The following is a 26,007-nucleotide window of genomic DNA, read 5'->3' as shown; positions in this document are numbered from 1 at the left end:
GGGGGGGGAATCGAACCCCGGTCTCCCGCGTGACAGGCGGGGATACTTACCACTATACTACCGAGGAGGCGATCAGACACCTGAAATCTAAGAACTATTTTGAAAGTAACGTAATAATTCACAGAACTACCGAATTCAAACGGGACGATCAAAATACAACATTCTCCCCGGCGGGGAATCGAACCCCGGACACCCGCGTGACAGGCGGGGATACTTACCACTATACTACCGAGGAGGCGATCAGACACCTGAAATCTAAGAACTATTTTGAAAGTATTGTAATAATTCACAGAACTACCGAATTCAAACGGGACGATCAAAATACAACATTCTCCCCGGCGGGGAATCGAACCCCGGTCTCACGGGGTTTGAAAGTAATGTAATAATTCACAGAACTACCGAATTCAAACGGGACGATCAAAATACAACATTCTCCCCGGGGGGGAATCGAACCCCGGTCTCCCGCGTGACAGGCGGGGATACTTACCACTATACTACCGAGGCGGCGAGCAGACACCTGAAATCTAAGAACTATTTTGAAAGTAATGTAATAATTCACAGAACTACCGAATTCAAACGAGACGATCAAAATACAACATTCTCCCCGGCGTGGAATCGAACCCCGGTCTCCCGCGTGACAGGCGGGGATATTTACCACTATACTACCGAGGAGGCGATCAGACACCTGAAATCTAAGAACTATTTTGAAAGTAATGTAATAATTCACAGAACGACCGAATTCAAACGGGACGATCAAAATACAACATTCTCCCCTTCGGGGAATCGAACCCCGGTCTCCCGCGTGACAGGCGAGGATACTTACCACTATACTACCGAGGAGGCGATCAGGCACCTGAAATCTAAGAACTATTTTGAAAGTAATGTAATAATTCACAGAACTACCGAATTCAAACGGGACGATCAAAATACAACATTCTCCCCGGGGGGGGAATCGAACCCCGGTCTCCCGCGTGACAGGCGGGGATACTTACCACTATACTACCGAGGAGGCGATCAGACACCTGAAATCTAAGAACTATTTTGAAAGTAACGTAATAATTCACAGAACTACCGAATTCAAACGGGACGATCAAAATACAACATTCTCCCCGGCGGGGAATCGAACCCCGGTCTCCCGCGTGACAGGCGGGGATACTTACCACTATACTACCGAGGAGGCGATCAGACACCTGAAATCTAAGAACTATTTTGAAAGTAATGTAATAATTCACAGAACTACCGAATTCAAACGGGACGATCAAAATACAACATTCTCCCCGGCGGGGAATCGAACCCCGGTCTCCCCCGTGACAGGCGGGGATACTTACCACTATACTACCGAGGAGGCGATCAGACACCTGAAATCTAAGAACTATTTTGAAAGTAATGTAATAATTCACAGAACTACCGAATTCAAACGGGACGATCAAAATACAACATTCTCCCCGGCGGGGAATCGAACCCCGGTCTCCCGCGTGACAGGCGGGGATACTTACCACTATACTACCGAGGAGGCGATCAGACACCTGAAATCTGAGAACTATTTTGAAAGTAATGTAATAATTCACAGAACTACCGAATTCAAACGGGACGATCAAAATACAACATTCTCCCCGGCGGGGAATCGAACCCCGGTCTCCCGCGTGACAGGCGGGGATACGTACCACTATACTACCGAGGAAGCGATCAGACACCTGAAATATAAGAACTATTTTGAAAGTAATGTAATAATTCACAGAACTACCGAATTCAAACGGGACGTTCAAAATACAACATTCTCCCCGGCGGGGAATCGAACCCCGGTCTCCCGCGTGACAGGCGGGGATACTTACCACTATACTACCGAGGAGGCGATCAGACACCCGAAATCTAAGAACTATTTTGAAAGTTATGTAAGAATTCACAGAACTACCGAATTCAAACGGGACGATCAAAATACAACATTCTCCCCGGCGGGGAATCGAACCCCGGTCTCCCGCGTGACAGGCGGGGATACTTACCACTATACTACCGAGGAGGCGATCAGACACCTGAAATCTAAGAACTATTTTGAAAGTAATGTAATAATTCACAGAACTACCGAATTCCAACGGGACGATCAAAATACAACATTCTCCCCGGCGGGGAATCGAACCCCTGTCTCCCGCGTGACAGGCGGGGATACTTACCACTATACTACCGAGGAGGCGATCAGACACCTGAAATCTAAGAACTATTTTGAAAGTAATGTAATAATTCACAGAACTACCGAATTCAAACGGGACGATCAAAATACAACATTCTCCCCGGCGGGGAATCGAACCCCGGACACCCGCGTGACAGGCGGGGATACTTACCACTATACTACCGAGGAGGCGATCAGACACCTGAAATCTAAGAACTATTTTGAAAGTATTGTAATAATTCACAGAACTACCGAATTCAAACGGGACGATCAAAATACAACATTCTCCCCGGCGGGGAATCGAACCCCGGTCTCACGGGGTTTGAAAGTAATGTAATAATTCACAGAACTACCGAATTCAAACGGGACGATCAAAATACAACATTCTCCCCGGGGGTGAATCGAACCCCGGTCTCCCGCGTGACAGGCGGGGATACTTACCACTATACTACCGAGGCGGCGAGCAGACACCTGAAATCTAAGAACTATTTTGAAAGTAATGTAATAATTCACAGAACTACCGAATTCAAACGAGACGATCAAAATACAACATTCTCCCCGGCGTGGAATCGAACCCCGGTCTCCCGCGTGACAGGCGGGGATATTTACCACTATACTACCGAGGAGGCGATCAGACACCTGAAATCTAAGAACTATTTTGAAAGTAATGTAATAATTCACAGAACGACCGAATTCAAACGGGACGATCAAAATACAACATTCTCCCCTTCGGGGAATCGAACCCCGGTCTCCCGCGTGACAGGCGAGGATACTTACCACTATACTACCGAGGAGGCGATCAGGCACCTGAAATCTAAGAACTATTTTGAAAGTAATGTAATAATTCACAGAACTACCGAATTCAAACGGGACGATCAAAATACAACATTCTCCCCGGGGGGGGAATCGAACCCCGGTCTCCCGCGTGACAGGCGGGGATACTTACCACTATACTACCGAGGAGGCGATCAGACACCTGAAATCTAAGAACTATTTTGAAAGTAATGTAATAATTCACAGAACTACCGAATTCAAACGGGACGATCAAAATACAACATTCTCCCCGGCGGGGAATCGAACCCCGGTCTCCCGCGTGACAGGCGGGGATACTTACCACTATACTACCGAGGAGGCGATCAGACACCTGAAATCTAAGAACTATTTTGAAAGTAATGTAATAATTCACAGAACTACCGAATTCAAACGGGACGATCAAAATACAACATTCTCCCCGGCGGGGAATCGAACCCCGGTCTCCCGCGTGACAGGGGAGATACTTACCACTACACTATCGAGGAGGCGATCAGACACCTGAAATCTAAGAACTATTTTGAAAGTAATGTAATAATTCACAGAACTACCGAATTCAAACGGGACGATCAAAATACAACATTCTCCCCGGCGGGGAATCGAACCCCGGACACCCGCGTGACAGGCGGGGATACTTACCATTATACTACCGAGGATGCGATCAGACACCTGAAATCTAAGAACTATTTTGAAAGTAATGTAATAATTCACAGAACTACCGAATTCAAACGGGACGATCAAAATACAACATTCTCCCCGGCGGGGAATCGAACCCCGGTCTCCCCCGTGACAGGCGGGGATACTTACCACTATACTACCGAGGAGGCGATCAGACACCTGAAATCTAAGAACTATTTTGAAAGTAATGTAATAATTCACAGAACTACCGAATTCAAACGGGACGATCAAAATACAACATTCTCCCCGGCGGGGAATCGAACCCCGGTCTCCCGCGTGACAGGCGGGGATACTTACCACTATACTACCGAGGAGGCGATCAGACACCTGAAATCTAAGAACTATTTTGAAAGTAATGTAATAATTCACAGAACTACCGAATTCAAACGGGACGATCAAAATACAACATTCTCCCCGGCGGGGAATCGAACCCCGGTCTCCCGCGTGACAGGCGGGGATACGTACCACTATACTACCGAGGAAGCGATCAGACACCTGAAATATAAGAACTATTTTGAAAGTAATGTAATAATTCACAGAACTACCGAATTCAAACGGGACGATCAAAATACAACGTTCTCCCCGGCGGGGAATCGAACCCCGGTCTCCCGCGTGACAGGCGGGGATACTTACCACTATACTACCGAGGAGGCGATCAGACACCCGAAATCTAAGAACTATTTTGAAAGTTATGTAAGAATTCACAGAACTACCGAATTCAAACGGGACGATCAAAATACAACATTCTCCCCGGCGGGGAATCGAACCCCGGTCTCCCGCGTGACAGGCGGGGATACTTACCACTATACTACCGAGGAGGCGATCAGACACCTGAAATCTAAGAACTATTTTGAAAGTAATGTAATAATTCACAGAACTACCGAATTCAAACGGGACGATCAAAATACAACATTCTCCCCGGCGGGGAATCGAACCCCGGTCTCCCGCGTGACAGGCGGGGATACTTACCACTATACTACTGAGGAGGCGATCAGACACCTGAAATCTAAGAACTATTTTGAAAGTAATGTAATAATTCACAGAACTACCGAATTCAAACGGGACGATCAAAATACAACATTCTCCCCGGCGGGGAATCGAACCCCGGTCTCCCGCGTGACAGGCGGGGATACTTACCACTATACTACCGAGGAGGCGATCAGACACCCGAAATCTAAGAACTATTTTGAAAGTTATGTAAGAATTCACAGAACTACCGAATTCAAACGGGACGATCAAAATACAACATTCTCCCCGGCGGGGAATCGAACCCCGGTCTCCCGCGTGACAGGCGGGGATACTTACCACTATACTACCGAGGAGGCGATCAGACACCCGAAATCTAAGAACTATTTTGAAAGTTATGTAAGAATTCACAGAACTACCGAATTCAAACGGGACGATCAAAATACAACATTCTCCCCGGCGGGGAATCGAACCCCGGTCTCCCGCGTGACAGGCGGGGATACTTACCACTATACTACCGAGGAGGCGATCAGACACCTGAAATCTAAGAACTATTTTGAAAGTAATGTAATAATTCACAGAACTACCGAATTCAAACGGGACGATCAAAATACAACATTCTCCCCGGCGGGGAATCGAACCCCGGTCTCCCGCGTGGATACTTACCACTATACTACCGAGGAGGCGATCAGACACCCGAAATCTAAGAACTATTTTGAAAGTTATGTAAGAATTCACAGAACTACCGAATTCAAACGGGACGATCAAAATACAACATTCTCCCCGGCGGGGAATCGAACCCCGGTCTCCCGCGTGACAGGCGGGGATACTTACCACTATACTACCGAGGAGGCGATCAGACACCTGAAATCTAAGAACTATTTTGAAAGTAATGTAATAATTCACAGAACTACCGAATTCGAACGGGACGATCAAAATACAACATTCTCCCCGGCGGGGAATCGAACCCCGGTCTCCCGCGTGACAGGCGGGGATACTTACCACTATACTACCGAGGAGGCGATCAGACGCCTGAAATCTAATAACTATTTTGAAAGTTATGTAATAATTCACAGAACTACCGAATTCAAACGGGACGATCAAAATACAACATTCTCCCCGGCGGGGAATCGAACCCCGGTCTCCCGCGTGGATACTTACCACTATACTACCGAGGAGGCGATCAGACACCTGAAATCTAAGAACTATTTTGGAAGTAATGTAATAATTCACAGAACTACCGAATTCAAACGGGACGATCAAAATACAACATTCTCCCCGGCGGGGAATCGAACCCCGGTCTCCCGCGTGACAGGCGGGGATACTTACCACTATACTACCGAGGAGGCGGTCAGACACCTGAAATCTAAGAACTATTTTGAAAGTTATGTAATAATTCACAGAACTACCGAATTCGAACGGGACGATCAAAATACAACATTCTCCCCGGCGGGGAATCGAACCCCGGTCTCCCGCGTGGATACTTACCACTATACTACCGAGGAGGCGATCAGACACCTGAAATCTAAGAACTATTTTGGAAGTAATGTAATAATTCACAGAACTACCGAATTCAAACGGGACGATCAAAATACAACATTCTCCCCGGCGGGGAATCGAACCCCGGTCTCCCGCGTGACATACGGGGATACTTACCACTATACTACCGAGGAGGCGGTCAGACACCTGAAATCTAAGAACTATTTTGCAAGTAATGTAATAATTCACAGAACTACCGAATTCAAACGGGACGATCAAAATACAACATTTTCCCCGGCGTGGAATCGAACCCCGGTCTCCCGCGTGACAGGCGGGGATACTTACCACTATACTACCGAGGAGCCGGTCAGACACCTGAAATCTAAGAACTATTTTGAAAGTAATGTAATAATTCACAGAACTACCGAATTCAAACGGGACGATCAAAATACAACATTCTCCCCGGCGGGGAATCGAACCCCGGTCTCCCGCGTGACAGGCGGGGATACTTACCACTATACTACCGAGGAGGCGATCAGACACCTGAAATCTAAGAACTATTTTGAAAGTAATGTAATAATTCACAGAACTACCGAATTCAAACGGGACGATCAAAATGACATGAGACGGGGCACTCATATCAGAGGCGCCTGACATGACTGATCATTCTACTTTACTTCCGAGGACGCAAGCATAACCTTGAAATTGCGGAACTCTTTTGAAGATAATGTAAGAGTCAACAAATTTTTAAAGTTTAAAAATTCGTAGCAATAGTGTACAAACGTATATTTACACAGATTCCAACATATAAGAAATTTCTTTTATGATTCCTAGTGGCTGAAAGCTTTCTCCAACAGATCTAAATGTTTGAAGTTTTTCAACATTGGTCAACTTTTGTCTTGTTTATGTTAGCACCTAAGAATTTTATGGAAATTGATCCAAGTCTATATTTTGAATTGATAACTAGAGATAAATTGCATATTGAAGTGTAATTCGTGCATCAATTTTACTTTATTGTTGGAATGATGGGCCGATATGAAGTTCTGTAACTTCATAATGCAAGGCTCACATCTAGAAGGAGGCGTTGGTGGTGATCGCGTCTCCCAGGGTCTAAATAATATGCAAAATATTTTTCTGTCGTCTCCCGACATATTGCCCTGGATCCACGCCGAAATTCACTATAATTTGTGACCAAGTAAAATGGTTAAAAAATCCCCTGCATTCTGACATATAGGTGACATTTTCGGAAAAACATCTTGCACCATCTGGTGTATCTTCGAAGAAAAGATAGGACAACTGCCGTGTTTGTTTCCCCCTCCCCCCTTTCTTTTGCGCCCTATTGCATCAACATTTTAACTACTGTTGCCTTCGAATAAGATTATATTTTCCAATTGTTTCCAGAGAACACAAGGTTCCTTGCAATTTCATCGTCTTGATGTTTCTTTGGTGCCATGTATCGATTGCATGTGGTCAACTGGACGAATATATTAGCGGCTGTCCTCCGACGAGTATAATAAATCCTTGCCGCTGCGATGACAACCTGAACGCCAGAGACGGTGAAATCCTCTCGACCGCATATTGCGATGACCAAGTGGATTTACCGAGACTGACTTACGTTCTGAGAAACGCCTCTTGTGGGCGACGGCTGCATGAATTTAACCTCTTTTCTTCGGGTATCGGTTATCTTCCCAGCAACCTTTTCAGCAAAATCGCTGTCACAAGCATCAAGGTAAAAAAATACATTTATATATTTGCCGTTTAGGAGACGAACTAAAAAATGTATTACTGTAACACCAAGTAATACGATTTTTGCTGCAGGGTAACCAGCCTCATTTCCCCAAAGGCTTACGACAAAAACGGGCAAAAATTGCAATTTTATGTTTTAAATTTTGCTTTTAAACCTGAGAGATTAAATTTTTTGAAATAGTGAAAGTGAAATACTTGAGAAGCAGGATTGTATGAATTTTAACGTAGTATCACGAACATATTTTGCGATAAATGGCCGTTTTACCTCAGAGTTGCCAGTTATTGATCTCACAAATGGAAATTACCTAAAGGTGATCATATTTCATTGAAACTAAAGCTGGACATGTGGCCAGTCGTTACCATTCAATGATCAAAAAAGGTCAAATTGCTTCTCCCTCACCAAAATCAAAGTTAAGCGAAACAAAAAATAGCTGCGAGCTAAAAAATAGCAGCTTTTGAGACCCAAAAGTTGCAGATATATTTATATCCAAAGTAGAAAAATCACCAACGATAAAGGCAAATACTAGGAAAAGGCATGAGTAATTTTGTATTTTCCTAGTATTTGTCTTTTTCGTTGGTGATTTTTCTGAGTAACTTATTATTAGGAAAAGTTTGCCTACTCTGTCTCTCTCTCTTTTCCATATATCCAACGGTATAATCACAGCAGCATGCTCGGAGCCAGAAATTTCGTTCGGAGGGGGACCACTTTCATTTCAGATGGGGAGAGCAAAGTGATAGAACAATAGATTTGGCCTCCTTTCTTCGGTCATTTTCTCATATTTCGTGGGGGGGGGGGGGCCCAGACGCCCCCTCCCAAGTACCACCCTCCTCTCCCGCTATAGCTTTGTTCGGAAGCCGCAGCCTCTCCTTATTTGGCATTGTGTTATGTTATGTTACAATTTTTAAGAAATACTACCGTTTAGGTTAGTGATCCCACATGACTGATCTCCAAAAAGTACTAATGCCATCATTATAAATTCGTGACTGGAATTTAATGCGACAAATAAAAATTGGTCATATTAAATGATTTGTCACAGTCCTAGTTGAAAAATCAGCAGCATTATAACACCTACAACTGTGATTCCCAACTTGGGGCCCACGCCGCACGGAGGAGCGACATGATTTTTAAAGGGACATACAATTCGATTTTTATAAGGGAGAAATCAAATGATTTATAGAAGTTCATATTTGATTAAAAAATAATTTCTCAGAATTAATAAATAATTCATATTGGAAATAATTTGAGAATTAATGGAAGGTATTATTTACTGAAAAAAAATAATCGCAGAATTAATGGAAATTAATACTTGATAAGGAATTAATCTAAGACTTCATGAAAATTAATATTCAATAAAAAAATAATTTCTGATTCAATGAGAACTATTATCTGATAAATATAATAAATGTTAAGAAAGAAATGAAGAAATTTCCAAATTAAAGAAATTCATATCCAACAAAAAAAATCTATTCACAAATTAATGAAATGTCATTTTTAATGGAAAAATAATTTAAATATCGATGCAAATTAATATTTAATGAAAAATCTATCTCAGAATGAGTAAAATTCTTTAATAATGTAGGGCTGCCTATTTGACTCAAAGCCCTGGCCCCGTTGAGTTTATCCGTTAAGACGCTACTGCGAGAATCAAGATGTATTGTCCATTGGGCTTCATGGAAGTTTTCTTTCTTCCTTTTCTTTTCGTTTTTGCCAGCACTATCTTTAAAAGTTGAAAAATCGTGTTTTTATTTAGACCAGGTAAATAGTGTTTTCGGCTTCCTCCCCGTGGATTCTGAGGTGGGAGCACACAGGATAATTTAAGGTTTCAGAAAAGCACAGAGTATCTTTCCAAAGAAGTGTTTTACGTTTTTAACCTTTAAAAGGAGTTTCGAGTTCACAAGAAACAGAATGAAACAGCATTTAAATAATTTTTTCAATATTTTTTTTTACAACTTTTTTTTCAACTTTCGATCATCAACAGGGGGCTGCATGGGCCACAAATCCACCCCCTCCCCCGCTTGTGTATGTGTTTTTATAGGGGGCATATCAGGATTTTACAAGATGTTTAGGTGGGACATGGAGAAAAAAAAAAAGGTTGGAAAACACTGACCCATAACATGCTCCCAGTTTTCTGCGGCAACGATTAAAAGAATGGTTTTGTGGGATTACAGTAAAGAATAGGGAATATAAAAGGAATTTCTTCAAAAAAACTCAAAAACTGAAAAAGAACATTGGGATATCTTTGGATAATGAAGTTAATAATTCAAACATGCTGAACGGCTTCCTAGGTAATCACAGAAATCACAAACTATCTGTAGCTCGTGGAAAAACAAAAATCTATATAAAAATGAAATGCCAAAAGAATATATAAATAAATAACAGCAGGTACATCACATCTTCCACACTCATTTCGTGTGGTGCTTCTCAAAAGAACACCTTCACCCCTTGACTTAGAGCATTAATATAAGGGAGAAACCAAAGAGAAAATATATCACAGAGATTACTTTTGGAGGCTAAAACGTGAAAATGTGAATAATAGTATACGTTAATAAATGCCAAAAAAGTTACATCATTTTTTAATTTAATTCTAGTTTCATTTTCTGTGAAATGTTTAGATACGTATTCAGAGAAAGATGTACTCTCTCTCTACTTGTTAATACAGGTTATACTGAAAAACTGACTACTTTTGTAGAGATACTGATTTTTGGAAAAATTTCATCTCTGCCGCTACCCGGTCCCTCGAATGCCTGTCGAGTGCTCTACCAACTAAACTATAGTGACAGATAGAATATTTAACCAATGGAGCGCATATATACGCTGAATTGACCCGAGGGACCCGGGTTCGAGTAGCGGTAGAGATCAAATTTTTCCAAAAATCAGTATCTCTACAAAATTAGCCATCTTTTCAGTATAACCTGTCTGGATACGCGCCTTATATTCTGAAAGTGATTTGCAGTTTCTAAAATGATTATCGGTGCGAAAAGTTTTTTGTTCTGTCAATTTCACCACCTACGTCACCCAGACACCCATGGTAAATGACCAATTCACAAATATGGATCCCCTTCCAAAAACAAAGTTTGATGGGGAAACAGTCGTCATAATTATTCAGGCTGAGGAAACATAAAGCTAACTACTAACCAGGAATAGGGAAAAAGGTTTTCTTTTTATTTTTTCTTTGTTACACATAACGTACATTTGTCTCTCTCTCTCCCTCTCTCTCTCTCTCTCTATATACATATATATATATATATATACATACACACACACACACATATAATATACACCTTATAGTGTACACAGTGTGGTTTGCTTCATACTAAACAACAAATTACAATAATTATAATAATATCAAAAGTATTTTACTCAGTTATTATTATAGATATCATCCACGAACATCAGTCATTTCACTGAGGCCGGATACTCGGCATTCTACGGCCTGGAAAGGCACTTGAAAACGCTTTCCATGCGACATTGCCGACTCGTGGACGGCCTAAACTGGGAAAAAATAGGAGACCTAGACGCGTTGCAGACACTCGACTTGTCCATGAATGAACTGACTACGATACCGAAGCAGTGGTTTGAGCATCCGCCAAGGAATCTGCTCTTCCTTCATCTGCGAGGAAACAGGTAGATATTATTGCTGCACAAATGAAAATAATTCAAAAACTGCCTGTGTCTGAGGGTAAATACCCTCAGTTTCCAAGGGTTCTGTAATTTTTTTCCCCTTGTATTTTTCAGGATATCGTACATCCAGCCAAGAGCGTTGGCAGCCATGAACAATCTCTTCATGATAGATTTATCAGAAAACCAGATAAGTTCTCTGGAAAGGAGCATATTCTCTCACCCGGGAAACTCCATTGCCATACTCAGCCTCAGGTTCGTCGTAAATGCATGCTTTTTATCAGCCACCTCGTTGGGCGTTTTGTCTGTTGTGGCGTTGTATTTGTATTTGTAATTCTTATGTAAATTTGCGGGGGCCAACACATCAAGGAGATGAAGAACATCCCTTCCTCTAAAGCCAAAAAATTATGACATATTTATTCAGTCCGGCCATGGGCGGCGATACGGGGGGGGGAGCATTGCACCCCCAGCGTCAAAGGTGGAGTCGACTGATCTAATGTATAAATGTATGTATGAATTGACATCATCATCATCGTGTCCCCCCCCCCAGACTTCCGGCCGGGGGATTTCACGGGTTTTTCCCTTCTGCACGATACATGGATTTTCTAGTAATTCATGGAGTAAAAAAAAATTTCAGAGAGCGCTGTTTCCAGTGCCCTTTGGGGCTGAATTCCTGTCAGCCTAAACATTCCTCTGGATAATTTCTAACGAATCGATACATGCCGGAACGTGTGTACTGAGTGTACGTGTGGCCCTTGTGCGTATTTGTGTTGTCAGAGTTATGCGTGTTTCGTATTCTACTGATGTGGCCATCTGTCTTCCGTATTTTGAAGTGAAAATTGAAAGTGCCTTAATTTTTATGTAAAGTGCGTATCGTGTTGAAGGTCCGTCTGCTCTCTGCTGTGAGACTTTTTCAAATGGAAGATCAGCTTGCATTCGTACACAAGCAATGCACTAAGGCTCCCTACAGGTCTGGCACAATTGATATAAATTACTATGTAACATTGGCGTAACTGGAAATATTGAGAGTGCTCAAATATATTCGGGGGAAGGGCTCAACCCCCAATATTCCTATAGGCCTAATGCAGTTAGAAGGGGGGGGGGGGGAGGCTATCCAAAGGTTCTCCAAAAGTTCCGCTACCTTTGGAGGCCTGCGGTCCGGTTGAATTTTTTTTCGAGTGGAAGGTCCAGTCATAAATATGACTAAGAAAAATGGACAAAAATGAAACGTTGAATCACTCACAACCCGGTTCGGCTGATGCCAGAGCCCGGTACCGGTCCGCTACCCGGTGGTTGAGAAACACTGGTCTAATGGAGATGATGACAAATATTGGGAGGGAAAGCTTGGATCCTGTGGGCAGGATACAAGTTTACACCTATGCTGAGTGTGAAGTGATCCCCTTTGAAGCACCGAAAGGCCAGAACCCAAAGGATCTTGACTTTACAATAACAACGTGTACTGTATACAGGGCCGTTTTGAAAGAATCATGCCCCCCCCCCCGGCAAAGAGTTACTCTGGGGCAACCTGGCCGTGCCCGGGCAGGCCCTGCGTTAAGATTGGCTGATATTCGATTGATATTCACATCGTATTTATAAGTGGAATTTTAAAAAAACGTGCAAAAAAAGCAGGATTCATATGGGGAATAATTGATTCGTTTTTTTTTCCCCATTACAGATACAATCATTTGAGAAATTTGCCAGTCGACTTTTTTGATGAGTTATACGGGATAAGAAGACTGTATTTAGACCATAATCAACTTGAAACACTGGACGCTGAAACTTGGCTGCCGGTATGGGGTGAGCTGAATGAGTTGGATGTTTCAGGTTCGTTTGAAATCTTCCTTGGATTTAAATTTAAGATTTCTTATAAATGAATTATAGAAGAAACTCAAAAATACGTACTGTATATATACTGTAATTTTTATGAGAACTCTGAATCTCTCTCCGCAGATAACAGTATAATTTGCAACTGCGGCTTGAAATGGATTACGCTGTACGAAGAAACGGAGAAAATCGTCGGGCGATGTACCGAAGGCAATCCGCTTGAAAGACGATTAATTCAAGGGCTGCGCCGTCAGGATTTCGACGATTTCAACTGCACGTGACACAATCACATGTGAAAAACAAAATGTACTTTTATGCAAGCTTCATTATTTATTTAACGGTTTTTTTTTATTCATATGCTTTATGCTTTATGAAAGCGGGTGTTTCGTTGAACTGTTTTATTTTCCAGTTAATTATATGGTATTTGGAATACAATGAAACCTCGCTACAACGATACACGATTTAAGTCCCTCTATAACGATATTTTTTCAAATCTTGTTTGGAACTGCATGTATTAAACTCCTTTATTATGATAAATCCCTCTAAGGATATTTTTTGAGATATTTTAAAACCGTACATCGATAGTTTGCTCAAAATCGTTTTGAATTTGATTTTAACTTTGTCATTTGTTTTCGTTCTTCTAAATTCGTCTTATTACATCAGTATTTTTCACCACAGGACTACTGAAAGCCCTAAGCACGTAATTGGCATTTCTACTTTATATGTATGACAAGACAGTGCAACGTAAACAACTTTACGGAGGCAATGCATTTAACTGAATAAATTTTATTAATCAACTGATCAATTACAATTTTTTGCAGCGAATAAATACATAAAAGCGCATTCTCTAATGGTCCTAACATTGCCGATTTAGAAAAGTCAACAACCACATAAATTTGATGAAATATTATGATGGTGTTGCTTCTCGATATAACGATAATTCCTCTACAACGATATTTTTTCTTGGTCAGCAGAGTAACGTTTTTATCGAGGTTTCACTGTATTTAAAAAACAATTAGAAAAATGTGTCTTTACACCACCGATACTTCCTGAACAAAACAAGATTGTACCATAACTTATTACTGATAAAACATATTTAATCAAAAGTATGTGGGAATTTTTATTTCAGAAAATTGACTATATTTCTGTGCTCAGATGAAGAATTGTCATAAGAGTCCCTTTTCCCAAAATATTGAGTTGTTCGCATTCCGGAGGCTCGTTCATCAAAATTTCGTCTTCCTCTTTCAGTTTATGAGAAAACAACGGAGGCAGATTGTAATGAGTCAAAAAGCCCTAGCATCACATTTTGGCAAAATATTGTTTACAAATTTGCCATCGTGAAATTTTGAAAAGTGGCATAACATTTTGCCAACTGAGAACAGATTTATGACCTGACATTTTTTCTTTTGTCATTATTACTTTGGTGGAATCTCGTTTATACGACTTTCAAGAAGCCGAGTCAGAGCGTCGAATAAATGTAAAAGTCGCACAACTGAAACAAACATAGTATTTAAAAAAAATTATTCCCGTTTCCCCAACAGACTTGCAAAATATTATAAAATTCAGTGTGTTTTAAATACTTTTCCAATGCTGCTATAGAAAAATAATAATTTCGATCATACTCGAGGGGAAAAATTTGAATTTTAAAATCGAATTTTTAATCACTTAGAAAAATCAAATTAGCTGAACATTTGCTTTATCGCGATTATTCATGTAGTATTCCTTCGAAAATAAAAGAAAGACAGAAAACATTAACTTGAAGGTTTTTTTTTTGACACAGCCAGCAAACAAAGCACCTAAACGAAAGAAAATTCCACTTGAAATAATCAAAGAGCTGATACTGTGTGTATCGTATGCATCTCACTACATTTGGAGGTATAGCTCTCTCAGCCCAATACCCTCCAAATGCTTAACAATGGACTTTCCCAACTCAAACGATTTTGGTTTCGATTAACGCACATTTCAAATATATACAGGGTGATTCAGAAAACATTAAGAGGTGATAGTACACACTAATACAAGCAATTTTCATCAAAGAATGCATGGTCTAAAATGAAACGCAAACGCGCTAGCGTGTTTCGAAACGGCCATTCATCAAACGTTAAAAACGGCATTCCTGTTAAAATTTATCGGGAGAAAAAGAACACCACATGCATGCAAATATAATCCGGGGAAGAAGAAGAAACAGTATACAAATCTGCATCACAGTGAATAAAAGACGCGGACGCCAGCCCTGTGAAGTTATTCCAGTGTGCAACCGTTGTAACAGTTGTAGCGCACGGGATGATTGTGCACTTTAGTAATACTGAAAAAGCAGACATGCATTTCGTTTACGGAGCTCAAACGGAAGTACCACAGAGGCAGCACGAATGTACGGTGAGCGTTTTCCCCAAAAGCGGTTTCCCAATCCAAAAAAATATTTGCGCGCTTGCATCGGCAGCTGTGCGAAACGGGGCTGGCAAACTTCACAGGGTTGGAATCCATGCCTTTTATTCACTGTGACGCGGATTTGCATACGATTTCTTCTTCTTCACCAGGTTAAATTTGCAATGCATGGTGTTCTTTTCCTCCCGATAAATTTCAACAGGAATGTCGTTTTAACGTTGCGATGCGGTCGTTCCAAAACGCGCTAGCGCGTTTGCGTTTCATGTTAGACCATTCATTCTTTGGTGACAATTGTTTGTATTGGCATATGTGCTATCATCTCTTAAAGTTTTTCCCGTCTTTTCTGATTCACCCTGTATATACAATACATTGGCGTTATCTGCTGTCGACTTAAAACACTAGTTTCTGAATTAATGCGTATTTAAGTACCTTGTTTGTCCTCTCTTTTGAATAAATTTGTATTGTAATTCATTATTTTGATGAAACTATTACAATGAGCTCAATCATAGGAAATTTAATGCTGTCAAATATATACCGGTTAATCATTTCCTTTTATTGTGGTAGACAAATTTGTTCCGTTTCAAGAAAGTTTCAATTTCGGTAGTTGCGCATGTCAAGATAGATTAGTTTCGTTTTTTAGCACGTCTATCATTGACTTCTAATATTACTTCCTAATTTCAAACTTATAAATTTTAGTAATATTATTTTGACTTTCTATTGTTTCTTTTAGAAATCAATTTCTCAATAACTTTCAGAATACTTAATTATTCTGATAAGTTGTGCCCACTTATAAAATAATCAGATACAGTGAAATATTGATAAAAATAGGGAGAAGATACGATGTTTCTTTTCCCTTCATGAGCATGAACTATTAAAATACCGTTAAAAAACTTTATGCTTGTTGCAATGTATTTCGTAGTGCTTACTTATGTTTTTAATATAGGAACCAAGAGCTGGACAAATCGATTGCCCGACATGCACGAGGCATGTCGAAATATTGAGCTGGTTTATGGCGAACCGTTGATGCTAGAGGCACACTCCAATTAGAAATATTATCCAAATAAGTGTAGACCTCACATATACGCCATTCGTGTTGCAATGGGGCTGTAAAGTTATTAACATATAAGAATTGACTTTTTATACGGACACCCTGTCCTCAAATACCCAATCAGAAATTTTTTGCCCCGTCTCTCCTGAGGCATACAAAAAAACTTTCATGTTTATACGTGGAATATATTCGAGATATTTTAATTCAAAATTGGAGGAAAGTTAGGAAAGAACAGCATAAATAAGGGGAAAGAAGCGTTGTCCGTCAGTTTATGCTGTTCTTTCCCAATTTTTCTCCGATTTAAGTATTCCAATATCTCTACGAATATTGCATTTACAAATGTGAAATTGTTTTTGTTGTCCTCGGGAGAGACAGGGAAACAACTTTCTAATTGGGTTTGTAAGGACAGGGTATCTATAAAAGTTAATTTTTTTACTTTAATAACTTTTCAACCCTTTGCGTTATGAATGGCGTATAGGTGAGGTCTACACGTTATTTGAATAGTTTTTCTATTCGGATAATTTTTCTAATTGGATATATGCCTCTAACGGTTCGTCAATAAAATGTTGCAAGGGGATTTAAGTAATCACCCTGTATGACATGCAAGAAACTGAAGTTTCTACTGCCACCTATCATATAAAAAACACAACTGTTCAATTAAAATAGGTGAGCGATTTTTGATTGATGTGCAGTACAAAAAAAAATACGCGCATGATATTATTAAATATTTTATAAGTAATAATATTAGTTTAATAATGAAGTTTGTTTCGAAATTTTAACTGCTGATTGTAAAATAAGCGTTTGTCTGTTGTAAAGTAACATTAGTAAAGCAAAATGTAAACTTTCCTCATTAAAATTCTAATAGAAAGGAAAAAGTTAAAAATCGATCTGTTTCTGGTCTATATGTTTTGCCAAGGAGGGCTGCATTTCGTTGTATCAACGTTATTTTACTACATACAAACAACAACCGTTGAAATTTCGAATGAAACTTGTGTAGTTAAACTAATATGTTATTACTCATGTGAAAAAAATATTTAATAATATCACACTATATATATATATATATAAAAATTTCGAATAAAATCGGATTTTAATGCTTGTTGGCGGACACTACTCACATAGCCTATATACGGGACTCAAACCGTACACAGTAAGCAGAATAGGGTGTTACATTGCATATTCATGAGCTATTGGGGAGGGAGCTGAAATAGGCTAAGCCCTCAGGTTTCGGCGCCTATGTACATGGCTCCCGAATCCTGGTGCAGGTTCCCCCTCTAGTGCATCTTTTAGCGGGGGGAAAAAATGATTCAAATCGTCCCGTTGCCTAGGGCTTGAGCCCTGTTAGACCCACCTTTGTAGGGGCCCTACAAAGGTGGTCCCTTTTTAATTGGGTTGCTGTATGTTTTAAATATATGACATCCATATTTGTTATTTTTTATTTGTATACGTCACTAACAAAGCCCGAAGTGAGGCCAATTCGCGAAATTAGAGATTTGGCAAAAGTTTGACCTATATTTTCAGCCATAATTCGGGGGCCAATGTGGTGGTCGAGTAGTCATAATGGTTCTTATATCCCTCTTTGGGACAGAGTGGGAGCCATGTTTTGGTTTGGTGTTCATTAATGATGGACTCACATCACGAGGTCCCGGGTTCGAACCTCACCGGTGCCACAGTGGTGGTCGGCCGAAGTTGGTTTTTTTGTAGTTCCCAACTTCGAAACACGAACGTGAGCCGAATGGGAAACACTGCACTAGTAAATTGCCTATGGTGATAGAACTGAACTGTGGTCGGTTTGAAAGAAGGAAAAGCAATGATTTGGGCTTTGGCCGGCAAAACTGCGAATATGACGGAGAACCTTGACCAATGTTCGTTGTGCTGATGCAAGACGATCCGGTAAGCACCAAATCGTTTTTGTTTTTTTCCCATCTCCAACGAGTATGGCACTCCATAGCTATAGTATATGTATTGGATTTCTATGTGACGGAAGAAAAGAAAAAGAAATTTGAGAGAGAAACTACTATTTATAAAATTATAGTTTATTACTTCAATGACATATAGTTTTTCGGTCAAATTCTGAAGACAAAAATAATTACCGCATCGTGACTGCGGTTTGATTGGGTTGATATAGTTAACGTAAACATACTGCGATTATCACGAAAAAATGCGCCAACTTGGCGATGACCCTGAATCATGTCTTTTGTTAAGGGAATTCGACCAGGGATCTACGGCCACTTTGCGAACTGACTGTCCAAATCCAAATTTTCGGACATTGGCTGAATCCCTATTCAACGAAATTGAACGCCAATATCGGGCTTTGGCGGTAACATACAATATATACTTTGAATGACTGAGAAAAAATGACAAATTGAAGTAATCTTCATTGAGGGTAGAACTCCTTAATACATGGTATATGAAGTCGTCTTAATTGAGGGGAAACGGGACACACAAAAAGAAAAGGGCGGTCGCGAAATGCGAAAAAATAACGGAAAATCCCGTGAAATACGATCACATGATGATACAATTTGAAAGGGACGTATGGTAAGCGTCTTAATTTTTTTCACTTGGATTCAGGCACTAATTAAGTGATTTATCAAAGTAAACTTTACTTATAGCTCAGTGGATTCAGGACTGTGTGAGGACTATGCTGATCATATATCTTCGAGAGAAATACGGGAAGTCGGGTTTCCAAATACGGGACATTGCCAAGTATCGCCATGAATGACGCCAAAAGTGAACAAAGTTGCCAAATATCGCTGAAATTACGGAAAAATCACTATGGTGGGAAATGAAGCATTACTGCTAAAGCTCTGAATAATTTTCTAGTCAAGTCAAGTCAAGTATTACTGCAAATTGCAGTAGATAAAAATAAATTGCACGAAATAAAACGTTCACCAAGACAAATGTGGGGAGATTAATGTTTTATTTATAGTTGTGATTATCATAATATAATTTATGCGTTGAAAAATAATTTCAATAAAGAATAGAAATCCAAGTAGGCGTCGTGTAAAAAACAGGAAAAACCGAGACACTTTTGCTAAAAAGTCGGGATGGCCTAGACTGACCATATTTCTTCGAGAGAAATACGGGACATTGAGATTCCAAATACGGGAAAATACGGGACATTACCAATTATCGCCAAAAATGACGCCAAAACCAAACAAATTTGCCAAATATTGTTGAAATTACGGAAAAATAAAAATGGTGGGAAATGATGCATTGCTGGAAATTGCAGTAGATTAAAATGTATTCAACGAAAAACAAACGTTCAAGGCAAATGTGGGAGATTAATATTCTCGTATATATAGTTGTAATTATCATAAAATAATTTATGAGTTGAAAAATATTGCCAATCTTTGACTTCAATAAAGAATAAAACTTCAAGTAGGCTTCGTGTAAAATACGGGAAAAACCGGGACACTTTTGCCGAAAAGTCGGGAAGGCCAAAACAACAGGAAATACCGGGACTGTCCCGGGAAATACGGGACATATAGTCATCACAGTGAGAACCTCATCTTCGCTGTAAAAATATTGGCAATACGCATTCCCAGGCGGGAATTGTTGTGTTTTACTTTCCCCCCAATTCATTGGCGCTGGTATTTGCGCGCCACATTTTTTATTTCTTCCAAGTTCGGGAAATAATTCGAAAGAAATGGAGAAATCTATGAACGATTTTGTGCTTAAAATACTAAAGAGTGATCCGGAGAACGTGTAAGGCCTCTGGCTTCCTTCAATATGTATTGTTTTCAGTCATTTTCTTTTTTTTACTCTTGAATACTGATCGTATTTTCTATTGCCTTGTTAATATTGTCGATAGAGCCTGGGCGGTGCTCGGTATGAAATGGGGAAAAAAATTAAATGCTAAGACAAATGAGCTCTGAGAGTGGATTATCTTCTACAATTTGTGGAAAAGTAATCCGTAGTTACTATAAGACTGAATTGATTGGGATAGTGTTAGGGGCCTTAGTGTACTTTCTCGGGCCCCCCACCCCCAGGGGCAGACTTTTTCTTAAGGGGGTGTCTTGAAAAGGTTATTCTCATGATAAACAAGTGTGGATTTTTCCTTTTTTTGTTAGGCTTTGGGGGGGGGGGGGTAGTTACGAGCCTGGTTTGTGTTACACCCTTGTTGAACGAAGAATTATAGAGGCTCAAAAAATCGTCAATGAATAAGGCAAATACCAGGAAATACTAAAAAATAACTAATGCATTTCCATACACTGTGGGTGTCGTTTTCAGAAAATTATGAGTATGGCGCTGACCGAGTTTCCCCACTTAGATTGAGTACCAAATCTTCAATTTCGGTTGCTCGTCGGAACGAAAAAAACAATATGTCTGTTCACATCAAACGTCGTGGCAAGAATGAAGTGAATCAGAGTACCAGCACTTGCGAGATATTGTTGAATATGATATCCAAGTATTGAGGAAATACAGAAGATCCCCAACAAATTTCCCACTTGGACTGGAATCTATTATAAAACCCATTATTCTGAAGTATATATGGCAAATAGAAAATTTCTTGAATGTTCAGATTTTCCAATTGCTTACTGATTTTGCAAATAATAACCTTCAATTCCAATATATATTACTTTCGATGAGCACTTACTGAACAGAACTGTTGTATAGTGTTTTTTACTCTCATTTTTGTACATGATGCTACCATACATCAATATTATTGAACTTTTCAAAGTGTATGAGGTTTTTTGCGCTGCAACACCCATGCAGTGTTTTTTTTTTCCTTTTTTCCATCTACGAACTTGAGTAAGAAGTTGACTGATGTCTGTCGAGAGAGTGTGCCTGCTTCTAGACTGAAAGAACTTGGTTGTGGCAGCGATTTACCCTGACTAATTTTGTACTAGTCTGACGATAAAATTCCATTTCTTTTTTCTTATAAATTCTCTTCCTTTTCCACTCTTCATAGGTCTTCTTGGCCAGTTCGTAAGCTGACAGTCGTCCCCAAAAGGATGGGAATCGGCTCCAAATTCTATTCTGGTCTGGTCTGGTAAAAAGTTCAACCTCACAGCCATAGATGTTCCTACTAAAAACTTTTGTTTCAAACCCCCTAAAGATGCTATACTACAAAATAAACAATGTGGCATTTATTATATTCCATGTGGTGATTGCCCACTTGGCTACATAGGGCAAACATGGAGACCCATAAAAACTAGGTCAAATGAACATGCTCGCCGTGTTAAAAAACAAGAATGTGAAAAATCGACCATTGTAGCTCATTGCTGGCAAGAGGGCCGTAGGTTTGAATTTCAGGAAGCGAGAGTTTTTCACAAAGTGAAATCCACAGCATATTTAGACTTCTGTGAAGGCACATAAATCTGGGCCTTCAAAAATAAATTATTAAACGGCAGAAATCAACACTGATCACATATCGCCATGGCTTAAATTCCTTACAAGCTGGAATTTGAAGAAAATTTGAATAGACTAATTGGATAGCTCCATTTCGCAAGCAGCCAATCAACTTGTTGCAAAAGACTTACACACATGCGCTTTACTTCATTCTTGCCACGACATTTGACTTGAACAGGCATAGTGTTTTTTTCGTTCCGCTGAGCAACCGAGATTGAAGATTTGGTACTCAATCCAAGTGGGAAACTTGGTCAGCGTGATACTCTTATCCTCTGAAGATGACACTCATAGTGTGTTGAAATGCATTAGGAATTCTTTAGCATTTCCTGGTATTTGCCTTATTCGTTGACGATTTTTTTAGCATTATTAGGCGAAGTCATCTACTGTTCCATAATTATAGATGCATTCATTCTTCTACAATCGAGGGCTTTAATAGGGGTAGGGGGGGTTGCTGACAAAAGTAAGTACCAGGACCCTCTCTCGTGACTAGGGACTAGACGTGGATTTATGATTTTTCCACCTGTGGGGCTATGCAAATTTTACCGCGCTTATCACATTCTGGAATCAGATTTTCTTGACCACCCTATCTTCAAGCTTACCCATCTAGGCTGTCGTGCGCTTAGCCCACTGGCCCTGTAAATATGCCTCTGTCTTCAAGTCACTCTTTTGATTGTTTACTTATCTGGTCATACTCTAAGTCACTCTTTTGATTATTCACAAGCTTGCTTCCTGTTTTGGTAACTGACCTGCTTGCTTCCTGTTTTGGTAACTGACCTGCTTGCTCACGCTCTAGGTCACTTTTGGTCGTTCACATGCTGGCACACTGTCTTAGTCACTCACATTCTTGCACACGCTCCAAGTCTTTTTTTTCCATCACTCACATGCTTGCACACTTTCGTGATCACTCTTTTGTTGGTTCATTGACTTGGTCCCTCACTCTAGGTCACCCCTTACAAACAGAAACACATTATGTTGATCCACGGATCTTGCGTGCTATTCACTAACATCACTGTGCGCATGCTCAACCTCGGATATCTGATGTTTCACGAGTAATTTGAAACCCTTATTGAGAAAACTGATGTACTTCTGAGTCACGTCGTTTTGATCCAAACACTCGGGCCATCAGTCAAAAAAAGACGCAAGTGGTGTGGTGGGGTTGTTTTGACCCCCCACAGAAACTTTGATCAATGATATAGAGGGAAGAAAAAGTAACAGAACATCATAAATTTTTCAAACGTGTAAACGGCTAGCTTGAAAGGTACTGAAAATAGAATGGTCTTGATGTATTTCTTTCTCAAGGAGTGGCAAAATGAGCATAGCCAGCTAAGGGTTAAAAGTTTAAAACGGAACAATGCGTAGTATGTGAAAGTATAGGAGAAAAGTACATATTTTATTCTATAAACAATACCACTTTTGTGTAGTTTATGAAGCTCTTTTGATGAAAAGGTGACACCATCAGAAATATTGGGAAGGCTTAAAAATTTTGGGCAGAGGAAGAGTGTGGTTAAAATTATTGTCAAGAGTATACTGGGTACTCGCTTTAAAGTAGAAAATGCTCCCGTACTTCAAAAATAATATTGCATAATACAGCAAAAGTGGCTAATACCAAACCACACATGCACCTCGTCCACATTCCTCGGTGGAATTTCTTACAAATTGGTACATGTTGGAATGTGTCTACATTTTGTGAACCTGATGAAGTTTGTTAATGTGTAGTGCTACCATCAATTTTTCTGTACTATTGTAGGCCTGTTTCTGTGGTGAGCCTTTCAAAGGGGAGATTAGCTCGCGCATTCACACCTCAAAGTTGGGAACCACAGAAAACCAACTTCAGCCGAATATATCATTCCCCCCCCCCTCTCACCGTGACAACGGCAGGATTCGATCCTGGGTCCTTGCAATATGAGCCCATCACTTCTACCACAACAGCGGCAGCAACAGTAGCTGTGCCACAACCATAAATGTTATGCATATTCAAATAATATTACAAATCAACTTAAATTATTCTTCCTACAAAAAGAACTCAAAAATATTCTTGCACTGGGCCCTGCGTTTGGTAATGGTAGCCCTAAGTTTTTGGTTACCCATTCTTCACCATTATCACGCTCGGGATAGGCATTCAGTCCCAACTTGCTGATCTGTTGATAACATCTTCCACAGTATTCAAAAACATGTAGTTAGTTTGAAATCTCATAATACAAATACAAGGTCACAACAGGCAAAATGCCCAACGAGGTTGCTGAGAAAAAGATGTCCATAATAAATATGGATGTCATATATTTCAAAAATACAGCAACCCAATTAGAAATGCAATTACAAACAATATATATACATGATACTATATATATACTATACAGTGCCCATAAAGAATACTTATGGTTGTCTTATTCTAAGTATGGATAGCTTCTCGATTTACCCCAACATGTATCGTATTTCTTTTTAAACGTGCCAATTGTATTAGAATTTACTATCCCCGGGGATAAGCTATTCCATTTATTAACAACCCTATTAGAGAAAAATTCCCTGTAGCACCGTAACCTAAAATTGTCCCTTACCAAACAATACTGTAAAATCAGTTGATTGACAGTGAATTAATAAATCATGGTCCATCCTATCTATACCATTGAAAATTTTGAACACTTTGATCATATCTCCCGGACATATGCGTCCATCCAATGTAAAATATTCAAAAAATGAAGTGTTTCTTCATAACTCAACACGTGTGCCAACAAGGACATGCATAGCTCTTCTCTGCACCCTTCCAATCAAGTCTATGTCCCTCTCTCTCGGTAGGTATCGTCTCTAAAACCCTACGACGGTACACTCCAGTCCAGGATGAACTGATCCTCTCAAAAGCGGAAGAATGATTTTTGGAGACGCGAAGAGACCTTGAAAATGAAACTGAGCACATTCTATTCCATTTTTTAACCACCACTGAATAATGTTCAAAAAACTTGAGCCGCCGCTTGTCAATGAGAATTCCCAAATCGGTCACCCTAGTTGCCTCCAGGATGGTGTAAACAGTTGTGCTAACGAAATATCGAAAAATAACTTGATTTCATTCATCATCGATCACGGAAATTAAAGCACATTTATTAAGAGAAAATCAAGAATGTCCTGGAAAACTAGACATGGTCACCTTGTGTAGAAGGGTCGCCAATAAAATTCTTGTCAAATGGGGCTTCTACTTCAAAAAGTTCGGGAACCACCACCTTAAAGAAATATAAAATTTATTTAAGATGGTAAAAAGAAATTTCATGTGATATTTCAATATTTTTTATCGCAACATCTTAGATTTTTCAAATGTAATATCGTTCATACAAAAGATTGTAGTACCCAAAATATGTTTGATAATTGTATAAATTATGCATGCCATTTTTAAAAATAAATAGTGATGTTCAACCATGTTTGGTTTTTTTTTTTTCTTCTCAAAAAATAGAAGCACTCTCACGAAAGGTGATCTTCGTGCAAGATATCTTAAAGAAAAACGTCTACCTGAATTGAGCAGAGTTGATCGAAAACTTTTCTCTCAGGTTGTCCGTAAAGTTCTCTTAGAATTTGCAAATACCATGCAGTCAAAAAATGTAAGTACAACAGCCAAGCAAAAAAAATGCTCTTGATTATGATAAGATTAATATATTATGACCTATTTTATTCAAGGCCTCAGGGCTTGCCACTCGATGTTTATTTTTTTTTTCTTTTTGTTCCTTTCCCCAAGATAACAGAGATAAGGTAAATTAAAATATACTAACCTCTTGTAAATTATAACATTGACTGTACTACTAACTCAAGGCAGGGATGTACGCCGGATCAACGGGCACAAGAATATCTTCTAGTTTTGAGTTAATAACCTTCAAAAAGCATTTTAGATCAATAGAAATCGATCAAGGTAGAATATAAAGGTATTTTCTTACGAATTCTCAATCAGGGTTG

General features: G+C 39.8%; 2 protein-coding genes and 21 non-coding genes across 27 annotated transcripts in view; 2 read left to right on the top strand and 21 right to left on the bottom strand.

Annotated features, from left to right (window-relative positions):
- LOC149081816 (toll-like receptor 9) overlaps nucleotides 1-13,679 on the top strand; it is an 84,625-nt gene extending 70,946 nt beyond the window's left edge. Inside the window, exons 2-6 of the mRNA XM_089235595.1 lie at nucleotides 7,499-7,826; nucleotides 11,221-11,468; nucleotides 11,580-11,717; nucleotides 13,138-13,286; nucleotides 13,413-13,679. Coding sequence (XP_089091721.1) covers nucleotides 7,499-7,826; nucleotides 11,221-11,468; nucleotides 11,580-11,717; nucleotides 13,138-13,286; nucleotides 13,413-13,567 — 1,018 coding nt within the window. The 3' untranslated portion in view covers nucleotides 13,568-13,679. The remainder of the gene's footprint in view (nucleotides 1-7,498; nucleotides 7,827-11,220; nucleotides 11,469-11,579; nucleotides 11,718-13,137; nucleotides 13,287-13,412) is intronic.
- Nucleotides 164-235, bottom strand: TRNAD-GUC (transfer RNA aspartic acid (anticodon GUC)). The gene has a single exon. It is a non-coding gene; the product is annotated as a tRNA-Asp (tRNA).
- TRNAD-GUC (transfer RNA aspartic acid (anticodon GUC)) lies at nucleotides 1,106-1,177 on the bottom strand. Its single transcript has one exon. It is a non-coding gene; the product is annotated as a tRNA-Asp (tRNA).
- Nucleotides 1,442-1,513, bottom strand: TRNAD-GUC (transfer RNA aspartic acid (anticodon GUC)). The gene has a single exon. It is a non-coding gene; the product is annotated as a tRNA-Asp (tRNA).
- TRNAD-GUC (transfer RNA aspartic acid (anticodon GUC)) lies at nucleotides 1,610-1,681 on the bottom strand. The gene has a single exon. It is a non-coding gene; the product is annotated as a tRNA-Asp (tRNA).
- Nucleotides 1,778-1,849, bottom strand: TRNAD-GUC (transfer RNA aspartic acid (anticodon GUC)). The gene has a single exon. It is a non-coding gene; the product is annotated as a tRNA-Asp (tRNA).
- On the bottom strand, nucleotides 1,946-2,017 carry TRNAD-GUC (transfer RNA aspartic acid (anticodon GUC)). The gene has a single exon. It is a non-coding gene; the product is annotated as a tRNA-Asp (tRNA).
- TRNAD-GUC (transfer RNA aspartic acid (anticodon GUC)) lies at nucleotides 2,114-2,185 on the bottom strand. The gene has a single exon. It is a non-coding gene; the product is annotated as a tRNA-Asp (tRNA).
- TRNAD-GUC (transfer RNA aspartic acid (anticodon GUC)) lies at nucleotides 2,282-2,353 on the bottom strand. Its single transcript has one exon. It is a non-coding gene; the product is annotated as a tRNA-Asp (tRNA).
- TRNAD-GUC (transfer RNA aspartic acid (anticodon GUC)) lies at nucleotides 3,224-3,295 on the bottom strand. Its single transcript has one exon. It is a non-coding gene; the product is annotated as a tRNA-Asp (tRNA).
- On the bottom strand, nucleotides 3,559-3,630 carry TRNAD-GUC (transfer RNA aspartic acid (anticodon GUC)). Its single transcript has one exon. It is a non-coding gene; the product is annotated as a tRNA-Asp (tRNA).
- Nucleotides 3,895-3,966, bottom strand: TRNAD-GUC (transfer RNA aspartic acid (anticodon GUC)). The gene has a single exon. It is a non-coding gene; the product is annotated as a tRNA-Asp (tRNA).
- On the bottom strand, nucleotides 4,063-4,134 carry TRNAD-GUC (transfer RNA aspartic acid (anticodon GUC)). The gene has a single exon. It is a non-coding gene; the product is annotated as a tRNA-Asp (tRNA).
- Nucleotides 4,231-4,302, bottom strand: TRNAD-GUC (transfer RNA aspartic acid (anticodon GUC)). Its single transcript has one exon. It is a non-coding gene; the product is annotated as a tRNA-Asp (tRNA).
- Nucleotides 4,399-4,470, bottom strand: TRNAD-GUC (transfer RNA aspartic acid (anticodon GUC)). Its single transcript has one exon. It is a non-coding gene; the product is annotated as a tRNA-Asp (tRNA).
- On the bottom strand, nucleotides 4,735-4,806 carry TRNAD-GUC (transfer RNA aspartic acid (anticodon GUC)). Its single transcript has one exon. It is a non-coding gene; the product is annotated as a tRNA-Asp (tRNA).
- On the bottom strand, nucleotides 4,903-4,974 carry TRNAD-GUC (transfer RNA aspartic acid (anticodon GUC)). The gene has a single exon. It is a non-coding gene; the product is annotated as a tRNA-Asp (tRNA).
- On the bottom strand, nucleotides 5,071-5,142 carry TRNAD-GUC (transfer RNA aspartic acid (anticodon GUC)). Its single transcript has one exon. It is a non-coding gene; the product is annotated as a tRNA-Asp (tRNA).
- TRNAD-GUC (transfer RNA aspartic acid (anticodon GUC)) lies at nucleotides 5,398-5,469 on the bottom strand. The gene has a single exon. It is a non-coding gene; the product is annotated as a tRNA-Asp (tRNA).
- On the bottom strand, nucleotides 5,566-5,637 carry TRNAD-GUC (transfer RNA aspartic acid (anticodon GUC)). Its single transcript has one exon. It is a non-coding gene; the product is annotated as a tRNA-Asp (tRNA).
- On the bottom strand, nucleotides 5,893-5,964 carry TRNAD-GUC (transfer RNA aspartic acid (anticodon GUC)). The gene has a single exon. It is a non-coding gene; the product is annotated as a tRNA-Asp (tRNA).
- On the bottom strand, nucleotides 6,556-6,627 carry TRNAD-GUC (transfer RNA aspartic acid (anticodon GUC)). Its single transcript has one exon. It is a non-coding gene; the product is annotated as a tRNA-Asp (tRNA).
- A 6,573-nt stretch (nucleotides 13,680-20,252) lies between the features above and the next one.
- The window catches only part of LOC149081815 (uncharacterized), a 58,533-nt gene continuing 52,778 nt past the window's right edge, over nucleotides 20,253-26,007 (top strand). For 4 of the 5 annotated variants that reach the window (XM_089235591.1, XM_089235594.1, XM_089235590.1 and 1 more), the window contains exons 1-2: nucleotides 20,276-20,427; nucleotides 25,514-25,658. In XM_089235591.1, coding sequence (XP_089091717.1) covers nucleotides 20,369-20,427; nucleotides 25,514-25,658 — 204 coding nt within the window. In that variant the 5' untranslated portion in view covers nucleotides 20,276-20,368. Of the gene's footprint in view, nucleotides 20,428-25,513; nucleotides 25,659-26,007 lie in introns of all 5 variants that reach the window. The other variant, XM_089235589.1, reaches the window with a different exon arrangement.

Source organism: Pholcus phalangioides, unplaced genomic scaffold (genome assembly GCF_987345545.1).
Source record: "Pholcus phalangioides strain wild (caught in Gottingen) unplaced genomic scaffold, Ppha-v1.0 ptg000009l_1, whole genome shotgun sequence".
NCBI classification, from domain to species: domain Eukaryota; kingdom Metazoa; phylum Arthropoda; class Arachnida; order Araneae; family Pholcidae; genus Pholcus; species Pholcus phalangioides.
Note: the sequence above shows the minus strand (reverse complement) of the source record. Positions and strands in the feature narration are given on the sequence as shown.